Here is a 12,067-nt window from a genome sequence, read left to right as displayed (position 1 = left end):
CTTGTTTTATACATGTGATCTTATAAAGGTTATTTTTGTTTCTGTAACTTAGATTGGTGTATAGTTTAATTTTTGTTAAAAAAAAAAACAAAACAAAAAAACTTCAGAAACCTTTTTTGTAAATAGTGGGTTTATAAAACAGATGGTTTATTTTGATAATACCAATTTGGTATCTATCTATAAAATACATGAGTCCTTATGCCATACCATTAAAAACTGAATAAACAAGGCACTTTCTGAAAGGGAAGTGAGATTGTGATCTTGCAGATAAACTCGGTGGTTGTGCTCTGTTGATGGCACAGGCTCCATCCGCACTCTTCTGCCTCTTGCTGACTGTACCTGGCAGCACTCTCACCACCTCTCTCTTTTCCACACTGGAACAAGCCTCAGAAGCGGTGCCGCTTGTAGTGCCCGGGATTGGAGCAATTTCTCTGTATGCTGCTAACCAAAACGACAGGTATCCAGTTTGTTGAGTAACCAAAAGCGTGAATGCGTTGGTGGGAGCTGTCAGTACCCAGGAATCTTCAGTGTTGGTTTTCATGCGTGATTATGCTTAACTCAGATGGGACAAGCCAGCTGGATTGTGTGGTACCAAAAATTTTTCTTGGATTATTCTCATTACTGGATGTGACCTACCTTCAGTAATATAAAATAGTCTTTATCTTGGGAGAGATTGGCTTGATTTTTTTTTTTCCCCTATAAACTTGTCTTGCCATGTAAAGCTTTGCATTAAATGCTACACTTGATTGCTCTTAAGCTATTCACCTGGAATCTTTGACAGTTTACTTGAATATCAATGCAGAGGGCACATTCCTACAACCAAATGAAGTGACTTGTTGTGCGAGTGAGGATTATGTATGAAAAAGCGGAAAGGCAACAGCATTTCAACTTGGGCATAGCCCTTGGTTTGCTATCTGGTGCTAAATTGCATACCTTCTCAGCCCATGCTTCCATTTGAACAGAGCCCGTTCACTCCTCTTGCTTTAAATCCCTCCTGAGTGACTGAACTGATAATTCTGCCAAGTTAGTAAATCAAAGTTGTGGTCTGAGAATGATAAAACCAAAACAAATCCTTGCGTTTTAACTCTAGGAGAAATCGTTATAATTGTTGCATTGATTATGCATGATGCCACGTTCTACCTACCAGAGGCCATGTGGCCTCCCTGGATGGAGTTGCTGTTGGATGCCAGCCGCAGTGATTGTAGAGATCTTCTGCAGGGGAGAAGAGGGCAGAGAACCTCCTCTGGAGAGGATCCACAAAGCTTGCCTGAAATCTCTTGTTTTCAGATGTACCTAACCACTGCAGTCACTGTTGACAGACCTCACAACTGTTAATTTTTAGAAGAATTTTGTGTTGTGTAAGTTAAATAGTTTCAACATTGACATTCCTGATGATAGATACCGTATCATTTGCAGTTTTTAGACTGAGAATAGCATGCAACTATTTAGCTACACAGTGCTATACTAGAATGCTAATTAAAAGAGAAAAAAAAAAGGAAAAAAAAATTCCAATGTCATAAATATCAAGGAAGTAATTTCTGGTTTGGATCTGAGTGTGGGGTCTGAATTTATGAGAATGAAATTTTTAATATTGTCTCATTCTTACCCCAATTAATCCAATTGTAGTGAGTGCTGTACCAATATAGTCAGTGCCCTCCGGGGCACACTCTCTTCTAGGTGGGTACTGACAGCCTGTCCAACAGGTAAGCTAGTATGGTATTTTTTTTCCTTTTCAAAAAAAGTATTTTAAACTTAAAGCAGGGGACTGAAGGCAGAGTCTGATTTAAGATGTCATGGACTGCAGGGGGCACTGTGGTTTGGTAAAGCCACCTAGAAAAGTTCCTGAGGAAATAAATCTGGTATTTGCGATTAGATATTTTACCTTGAGCGATGTATAAAGCCTCCTGCTATAGCTGAACTGACAGCTCCTCCGGAGCCCAGAGCCGTACCCCTGCCCTTGGGGCTGCCGGGCGGGATGGGGCTCCAGGGTGGCCAAGCCCAGCTCTACCAGCACCATCTCTGCCCGCAGGGTGCCCCAGCACCCATGGGTGCTGCTGGGCCCTGCCCCGCCGCCCGGTCCCACTCCGTCTTCTCCCCTCTCTCTTTCTTCTTCCTCCTTCTCTGTGCCTTTTGTCTTCCAGACACATCACCCATGAACTGTGGTGCATTTAAGCAAGGACACTTTCTTTTAAACCCCTAGTCGCCATCAGGAACGCGCTGACTAAAATGGCAGTTGTTGCTGATGGGGAAGCAACCAAATTGAGGAGTCTGGATGCAGAGCACGGACTATTTTGTGATTGAAAGACATCTTTAAACCGGCAGTCAGCCTCTCTTGTAGTTAACTATGTTTATAAAGAAATCTTACATTGTCTGAGCCCTAATTCGGTGTAAATAAGAGCAGTGGGTTTGTCCTCACGTGTTTTGGGGTGGCCGTTGGTCCTAGAGCGTTCTGCTGGGATGTCCTGCCTGTGGCTGTTGGATGGTGAGGGAGCGATGCTTGTGAAAGTAATGCTGAAAACAGTCCGTGGTCCAGGTGAGGAAAAGTAGTTGGCTGTATTCTTGCAATTAGTTTCCGTGCCAAAGAATTTGTTGGCTGGGGCTCCCACCTGCACAGGCGGGGACACCCTGCCCTGAGGTTTAGGTGCCCCAGGCTAGAGGAGCTCCTGCTCGTGCTCTGCTCACCCCTAGCTGGAGCCTTGGTGTGGAGAAGATGATCCTATTGAAGGGGTGGGAAACAGGGCCAGGGGTACTGGAGATGGGAGTAGAGGGAAGAAACTATCAGCAAAGAGGGAAATATTTTTTCCTGTGACTTTTTTTCAGTCCTTGTCTGTCACAAGGCAAGGAGGTTACTTGGGTTTTAAAGAAAATGAGGATCTGTGTAAGACTTGGATCTTTTAATGTTTGCAGAGATGTTCTGAAATATGAATGAGGTAAATATTTTTGTATGAATGGACATGGAGTGATCATGTTATTTCTCCATTACAGTATGGGCTCAGATCAGCTTCCTACCAGTTGCTATGTGCTTGAGGAGACTGAACTTTTACACTTTAAAAAGAAAAAACGTAGCACTTGAAATTTTTTCAATTTTGCCTGTTTGAGTGATTTGGAAGTTGAATACACAAAAAAGCCCTTAAACCTTTAGTTTAGAGACCGAGCCTATGAACTCATTTGAACCAAAAATGTAAGAGCAAATTACTTCAGGGATGGGTGGATGTGTGAAACTTAAACTGGAGGACAAAGGAGTATAAAGGCAGGGAAAGGGCTGTGGAAGGAAAGGAGCCAGTAAAAGACCAAATGCTGGCCAAGAGCAAGGGTTCAGAAAGGAGATGAGTTTGTTTCTGTTCTCTCAGGTTAAGTAAAATCTGATGGAGCTGCCTCGTGTGATGCTCATTTCCTTTTCATTAGTGGCTCTGTCAAACACTAATTTTGCAGCATGTGATGTAAAAGCCACTTGGCGGTTTGCTGCGAGTGAGTTGGGGTTACACAGAGTTGGTCCATAATAATTTTTCAGAATATTTCTCATGTAAGGTACTGGCTTTGTCAAAACTGAAGTATCCTTTGAGACTTGAAACCTGTTGATTTTAGAATTTATTTATCATTTTGTGGCTGTTGAAGATAGAATTAGAAATAAAACCTTGAATATACATTCCAAAGAATTAAAGTTCTTATTTCACAGGCAAATTTTTGGTCTAAGCGAGAAGCTCTGACCAGCCATAGAGCTTTAGGGGGTGCTCTAAAACCCATCAAGCCCTGACTTAATATACTTTTTTATTAGAGAGCAGCTAATGCACAAATTTAATCAGAAATCTGTGTTGGCTAAACTGTGTTTGCTTCTCTTCATTTTCTCTCAAATAAACCTTGCTTTAAAAAAAAATACTTTTTCATTAATGTGCTGTCTTAAAATCTGTCGCCAGTAATTAAAAAACAGTCATTTTGGAAGCATTTTTTATTTTGATAGTGTTGCCCTTTGTGATGGTGTGCTCCCTGCCCTCCTCCCCCAACCAGACCTGTATTTCCCATAACCCTGCTCAAGCGATAACCACCAGTGGCGATCGGAGTGGATGTGTCTGGTCGTGACGGCCGCGTCTGGCTCGGAGTGGGTTTGGGGAAGACAAGACAACAACACAACAGCCAAGGGCTAATTTGAACAATGTGCCCACCTAACCACAGTGCTGGTCGATGTCCGACTCAAGCCAAATTTGGAAGAAACTAATACCTGTAGTCAGTATGTAAATATGAGTCAATTATCTTACTCCATAAATAGCGGACAGCCCAGGGGCTGTTGAGCTCTCCTGCATGGCAGGATCTCCTGTTGAGCAGGGATGCCTCCCAAGGTTACTCCTCGAGGCTGAGAGATTCCTTGCCATAACAGATTCTCAATAAGTGATTAATGGCATGCTAAACTTTGAAATCTTAGCTAGGTGAGGTAAAGGATTGATTGCATATACATAATCCTTTAGACATAAACCATTGACCAAGTCTGAGACTAGGAGTGGATCCAGCCGCACCTAGACTCCCCTCTGAGAAGGAGTTCAGAATGCAAGGGGCTCCTTTCTGAACCTACTGACTCAACGGGAGGGTCTCCCTGACAGTTTTGTCTGACCCTGTCCTCTATGCAATAAATACTCAAGTGAACCCTGCCATCACATCTTGTTAAACCACTGTCGCATTTACTATCAAACTTGGTTAAAACGCTGTTTTATGTCAATAAACGTATTGCTACTTCTCTCTTACAAGTGAAGTGCATCACTCCATCCACGATACCCTTGTCTTAAAAAATGATGCATTAAGGTACGAAAGGGCCAAGATAATTCAGGGGTTTGTTCTCAGTTACTGAGACTGTGGCAGTCACAGTTACACAGGGCTGATGGGCAATGGTTTTGCTTCATGCACTCCTTGGTGGGTTTTGTTCAGTAGCTACAAAAGAGTTTCTAACTGCATTTCTGTTATGAGCCACATTCTGTGTATGTAGAGATTTAATAGAAAATGTTCTGAATTGTGTAAAGCGCGTTGTCTTGATACACACACAGATTCAGCGTCAATCCAGATGTAAAACTTTAACTGGCCACAAGCTGGCAAGCTAGTATCTGAGGGACCGCTGTGCTGCGAAGTTCAGCAGCAGCAAGTGTATTTTCACCTTTTATCAAGGCAAGCTTATTTTGGCAAAAAAGCTTGAAAATCATGGCCAGAGGCACGTAGTTTATTCATTAGTTGTTAAAAGTTAATTCTGTAACTGCTACCCCAGTACTCATAAAGTAATGCTTTGTAACCAAAGCTGGGGGGTTTGGGAGTGAAAAAATACTTAACATGCTTTTGCTACTGTTTCCTCTTCTTTATCCTAGCACAAGCAATAACATTGGTTGAATATTCAGGCAGCAGTAATAGTAACGTGCTTTTGCTACTGTTTTCTCCTCTTTATCCTGGTATGAACAAAAAAATTGGTTCAGCACTCAGGCAGCTCCACTTATTGCAGGTCGTGTTTTTCCTTAAAGGGTGTATTTTGATCAGGCTCAGTACTGATACATGTCCTAAGTTCTTTCATCCCAGCAATGGAAAGAGAACACTACCCTGAAGTAAGTCTTTTTAGGCTCCAATTTCTATTGTCTCAGAAGTCTAGGTTCAACAGAAGACATGTCTTGACTAATTTCTGTCCCTTTCCTGTTAGCCCAAGCAACACACATAACAAAGAGCAGAGGTGTGTGGTGTTTAAGTAATACTTCTGAAATTTGGGGGGAGGGAATAGGTGATCTTTGTTTCTATGAGAAGCTTTTTGTATTTCTAGATTTTACATGTTCTTCTGTGGCAGAGAAATCTACTAAAGGAGCAGCAGTATTCTCAGCCTTACTAAAGGGACCGGATTCCAGGCTACTGAATACTAGGACTACTGGCTACTACAATTGCCATATTGTGCGGTCTACGTTCCTCTCAGATCCTGGGGAACTGGGAATGATCTTTTCCCTTAAATGCCACAGCCACAGAGCAGAAGAAAAGTCTAATGACTCAGGACCTGCTTGGTGCCGACCAGGAGTTAACTCTGTACTCTGGTATGTGCTGCCTGCACAAGTTTGAGCCAAGTACCTTTTCTTACAGGATGTGTTCTGATGATAAATACCCTAAAAACTGTAAAGGGCTCAAATACCTCCAGAAGGAGGTGCTCCACAAATAGCTAAATAACCAGGTCCATCTTTACCACCATGGGCCAAACTAGGTATGTCTACCTCTTTTTTTTTTTTTTTTTTTTTGAGATGTTTTACAGTAGGCCAGTGGAATGGGCTTGTGACCGTCCAGCTCACTTCAAGACACCAGCAGCCACTGTATGCCAGCGCTTCCTGATTGCTGTTTCAACAGTTACCATATCCACTCATCTGACAGATGCTGTACATCCCCTTACCATTCTGTGTCTTAATCAATCCCAGGTTCTTCCAACTCTGCATATAAAAAGCCTCTTTTTTTGCTCGTACCAAAGCAATTCTGTGTAATATTCAAAACACAACTGTTTGAGCAATTGTTTCAGCATGATTTATCGTGTCTGTGTTTATATTAAAACTTCATGGAATTTTCAGACTTATACACCTCGTTGCAACCTGAAAAGATCTAGATGATTCTCTGTATGACATACATAATGCAACTGAATTTATCCACTCAAGTAAGGGGGAACTAATAGAGAAAAAGTATTTCCTACATAACTATCCTTTCAGTTCTGTAAAGCACTGATTGGAAAAGCAATTCATCAAATACAGCTTGTGTAACGGGAAGGTGGTCTGTAGCCTTCTTTTAAGTCAACAGGGAACTTTTTTCACGTTTGTCTTGTATATGCAGAGGCAAGGATGGGCAGCTGTTGTGGAACCGTCCTGCAGCTGCTGGTCTGTTGTGACCCATGATTCCTGATTTGTGGCAATCACTTTTTGAGCCTTGACATTTCTTGATGTACCTCTTCGGATAACATTTTATGGAGTATTTGAAAATGAGATAACTCAATTCACTTAGATTTAATACAATGCATAGGCATGAAGTTGCCACCAGAAAATATAGGAAAATCATCTTCTCTGTGGGTTTGGAAATAAAGCAGTCTACAGTATTGGGACATGGTCTTATGTCACATTTCACAAGACGTGGTACTTTGAATCCATTATACAATTTATAAAACAGAACAAGAAAAACTATTTCTAATCCCATTTTTAAAATAAGGCTGATAAGGTAAGTGCACAGCAATCCACCATCTATCTCTCCTGGACTTTTATAAAGTTTCTGGTTGTGGTGTTTCTCTCTCTTCTCTCGGTAAGCAACGTGAAAAACAACCAAGAGTGAAGGGGTGGAGACCATGATTAATTGCAAAGCCCAAAGACTGATGTGGGAGACAGGGAAAAAATGGTCAAAGCAGACATTTTCACAACCAGGCTGCTTGATATTGCATTCAAATTCATCATGTTCATATTTCCAGATGTTTTCTGTGGCCACAATATAAACCAGTAAGCGGAATATGAACACAACTGCTACCCAAATTCTTCCAATTCCTATTGAATATTTATTCACTCCACTCAGCAGATCACGTAGGAATCCCCAGCTCATTTTTCTCCTGAAGGAAAGAAAGAAATACTGTATCAAAGAAACACAAGATCAGAGAGAATCTTCCTCTTGGGTGAAAAAAATGAGATGTTCATTCAAGGTGAAATATAACCAGTAGCTGAAGCAATTTAAAATTATTAAGCATTTGAAAAGGAAAACAACAACAACAACAAACTTAGTTCCGGTAATTTGTATCTTCTGAGGCTATTACGCAAAATTTATTTCTGTTAAAATAGATTTTGTCAGTTAGGCTGATGCCTAATCATTCTGTTAAGCTGTCCTCTGCAAGTAAATGTGGCTGTTCTTCCTGAGGGTCTCCTGAGCGTCGGGTAGATCTTTCTCTGGCAAGTTCAGGCTAGCACTCTGCCACTGAGGTACACTCAACTTAGCCCTGTCAGTTATGCAAATACTAAGCACAGTCAAATCAGATTTCACTTTCAAATGTATGTATAGGAGCCATGTGTCCCATACATAATAAGTTGACTACCAAAATGCAAATTGTTTTCTTTTTGTCTGTGGTCTAACTTCTCAGTAAACTTGTGCAATATTTTAAATCCTGTCCTGTTTAATTGGATTTTGTTTGTTGTATTTCTTATCATTTAAGAAATGCACTAAACTTTACTCCAAAAATGTTTTTATTTTATAATTTCTTTTCTGCACAAGTCTTCCCCTGTCCTAACCCTGGAACACTTCTTTTGGAGGAGCTGCCTCAGAAGCCATGGGCGGCCAGACTCTCCTCAGTGTCAAAAGAAGACCTGAGATAACCACCAAGAGCATACAGTCACCTTCCCATCTGGCCCCACCTCTGAGGTTTGCACAGATCTTGGAGGATACCAAGCTGCTTTGTTTTGTTAGACCAAAAAGCAGATATATTCCCAGGACACAGAATGGCTGGGAGACATGAGGTGGGAAATCTGAGAAGTTTACAGATCTGTGTGTTCTTTTAATGTCCTCATCCCATCTACTGCTCCTGCAAGCTCTGCCTAGCAGGAGAGAAAATGTACCCCTTTGTGGCTGCCGTGGCACATGCAAACGTGCAAATCCTGCTGCCGCAGCTGCAGTTAGTGGTGATGTATGAGCAAGTTCATCAACTGGCAAGTCTGAGTACGAGTAGTAATCAGGCCACAGCATCACAAAGCTCAACACTGATGGAAAGCTCAGCACTTCTTTTGCTGTCCCTTGATTCTGCAGCCCATCATGACCTCTGCCTATGGCCAGATGTCCTGGTTTCAGGTGGGATAGAGTTAACTGTCTTCCTAGTAGCTGGTACAGTGCTATGTTTCGAGTTCAGTATGTGAAGAATGTTGATAACACTGATGTTTTCAGTTTGCTGCTCAGTAGTGTTTAGACTATAGTCAAGGATTTTTCAGCTTCTCATGCCCAGCCAGGGCACCTAACCCAAACTGGCCAACAGTGTATTCCATACCATGTGACGTCACATCCAGTTTAGGCACTGGGAAGTGGGGGGCAGGGAATCGCCGCTCGGGGACTGGCTGGGTGTCGGTCGGTGGGTGGTGAGCAATTGCCCTGCGCATCATTTGTATATTTCAATCCTTTTATTACTACTGTTGTCATTTTATTAGTGTTATCATTATCATTATTAGTTTCTTCTTTTCTGTTCTATTAAATCGTTCTTATCTCAACCCAGGAGTTTTGCTTCTTTTCCTGATTTTCTCCCCCATCCCACTGGATGGGGGGGGAGTGAGTGAGCGGCTGCGTGGTGCTTAGTTGCTGGCTGGGGTTAAACCACGACACCAGACCTCTGCTGGAAAACAAGGTTATTTGCCTATTTGGGTATTCCTACATTGCTACCATTAGAGCTGGTGACTTACCTGAGGAGCTGAGGGACAGCTGCAGAAATTAATAAATTGCTGATTTATACTGGGAAGAATGTTGAAAAAAGATGTTCTCATGAAGAATGTTTACCAAGCTACTCCTTTATGCTGCAGGTAAAAAAAGAATATCAGGAATATCAGTTGGCTTATATCCTACCAGACGTGCTTATATGCTTTTAAATATGTTTGGCAGAGTGGTAATTTTGTCATTAAAGAGCTATTTCTGTCCTCCATGTCTGCAATTAGAGCTCAAGCAGAAGTTTAAATCGAGCTCTTCAAGACATCAGCACTAGGGCTTTGATGCTTTCTAGATAGGTAATACACAGTCAATACATCAGTCTCAAAGGAGCTGAATAGCAAAGCATGAAGACACTACTGTGTAATAAAGCACAGGCAAGGAAACAAAACATTCACATGAGCGAGCATGAATATTAGCATATATGAACACATCTTGTGGATGAGCTTGATATTGCATTCAAATTCAGGAGGAGATTTGAAGGAAAACCTCAAAAGGCCTTTCCTAGGATTTTAAGATGAACACAAGCACTACAGAAGGGAAGACTGAATTTTGTTATTCCATGGAAAATGACTATGGCTGTGAGTGGGCTTTTGCTAATGGCTGTAAGAACTGCACCATCCCTTTCCAATGTAAAAAAGCCTAATGTCACCTATCAATCCATGACTGGAGTTACAGTGATTCTGAGCCTCCAGCTGAACAAGTCAGGACAGAAAGGAAAGATATGTTGGGTCACCAGTAAGGCACAAAAATCAGTGGGAACCATCACTGGTAGAAATCAGGCCATGGAGATACCTAAATACAGATTGAAAAATTTACCTTGAGTTCTCTTTCCCCAAAGCTGAGCTGCTACTTCCTTACCCGAGCAGCAAGAACAATTAGAAAAGAACAACTTTATACCTTCTTTTGCCAATCCCACATTGAGAAGAAGGATGTGAAGGGGAAAAGAAAGTCCTGCCCAAAGAAAATGGGGATCAAGGAGTTGACTAAAATCTCTAGCAGATCCTGAGCAATGGGCAAATTCCAGCCACCCAGAAGACAGGATGGATGAAATTCCCACAAATCTAGTTTGAAAGACAGCAATGCATTCTTGTACCTGTATGTCTGGTAGTGAGGCAGCAGGGATTTTACAGAAATGAAGATGGTTCCTGGTCTATGCACTCTGTTGGTGAGAAACTGAAATTTATTAAAGAACCGCAGGGCAGGTCTTGTGGCTAGCGGTGCTTCTGCAGCCAGAAGTCTGCAGAGTTTTGGTTATATTTTCCACTTGCAGCCTTCACTTGATGTTGAGAAATGGTTGTATAGGACAACCTTCAGCCACAAGCCTAAAGGGCCACAGACCCTGTTTTGTGGTATTGTTTGGGTTCTAACCAGCACAGCTCCTCTGTTCAAAGGAGCTGCAAATGTGCCTTTAAAAGGTTATGTTTGCTTTACGTACTGCTGTTGCTACAGAAGATTGTGGATGTTAACTGATGCTTTTGTATCCTTTGAAAATACAATTAATTCACTGAAGCATTGCAAAGAACATACAGAATGGAAAAAATAAAATGGACTTCAAACATAAGGAGTTACTCAACAGGTGAACAAGATAAAATTGACTTCATGGGACAGCACAGGCACAGACTGATGAGAGGTTAAGTTACCTGAGGCTAGAGAAGACAAAGACATTATATGGGCTGTATGAAATTCAGGGCAAGGTGAGGATTCAGACAACAAAAAAAGAGAAATCTTCAAGTAAGCACACAATTGAGCAGGAGGAAAAAGATGACAGAGGTATGAGGTTTTGTAACGCTTCTAGAAGTGGCAGTACACATGGAAGCAGATGCCAAGAGTAGTGTCAGGGTAAGACACTTCAGCAAAATTATATTCTGACTAATGTAAGGACAAGAGAGGAAAAAATGTGATCCAAACCCTTGTAGCCAAAGAGAGATTTCAACCTTAGCATTCAGAGGAGGTTCATTTTGTACAGAATGAATCAAAGGGAGTCAAGAAGGGAAGCTGGCTAAATAAATTGAGTAGATTGTGGAAAATGTTGATGACATCAGTTTGCGTCAAGGTAATGTCCAACGTTGAGGCTAAGAACGAAATGACTCAAAGGTTTAAAAAAGTAACAAAAGGGTCAAAGGAGGATCTATTTGGCACTGTGGACATAAAGACCACAAAAAGACTTAGCGTCTATTGGAAATTACAAAGAAGACACTAGAGAGTCTTAAACAGTAAAAGAAAGATTATTTGCTCCAAGCTCTTAAGAAAAAGTTGAATGGAGCAAGAAGTGAAGAGCAGGGATTTGAAGTTAGATTTACTTCAACCGCCTGCTCCATACACATACACACACGCACACCCCAACTTGGACAAAAGCTGAAGATTAGAGATATGTTGATTTTGTTGTACTCATTTCTAGCTGAAGTACTAGGGATGAGCATGAAAACAAGTGCCTGGTCTTCTACTACCAGTCAAGAAATGGAGCAGGTAATCTCTCTTCCTCCTCACATACATCATTTATTCCCTAGATGTGACGGAAACACCCAACAACAACAACACACACACACTTTGTCCTGCTCACTAGAGACACAACGGACCAGAAGAGCCTCCACATCCCCTGTTTCCCTCAGGCGTATCATAGAATCATAGAATAGTTTGGTTTGGAAGG

At 41.6% G+C, this 12,067-nt stretch overlaps 1 protein-coding gene across 1 annotated transcript; it reads right to left on the bottom strand.

The window, feature by feature from the left end:
- Positions 1-196: 196 nt before the first annotated feature.
- On the bottom strand, positions 197-7,569 carry GJB7 (gap junction protein, beta 7, 25kDa). Its single transcript, XM_010565720.1, has 2 exons — positions 6,876-7,569; positions 197-333 (listed from the first exon to the last, which is right to left on the bottom strand). Exons 1-2 carry the CDS (start codon positions 7,567-7,569, stop codon positions 197-199), a joined length of 831 nt encoding a protein of 276 aa, XP_010564022.1.
- Positions 7,570-12,067: the final 4,498 nt, after the last annotated feature.

This window comes from Haliaeetus leucocephalus, unplaced genomic scaffold (genome assembly GCF_000737465.1).
Source record: "Haliaeetus leucocephalus isolate CR32 unplaced genomic scaffold, Haliaeetus_leucocephalus-4.0 Scaffold195, whole genome shotgun sequence".
NCBI classification, from domain to species: domain Eukaryota; kingdom Metazoa; phylum Chordata; class Aves; order Accipitriformes; family Accipitridae; genus Haliaeetus; species Haliaeetus leucocephalus.
Note: the sequence above shows the minus strand (reverse complement) of the source record. Positions and strands in the feature narration are given on the sequence as shown.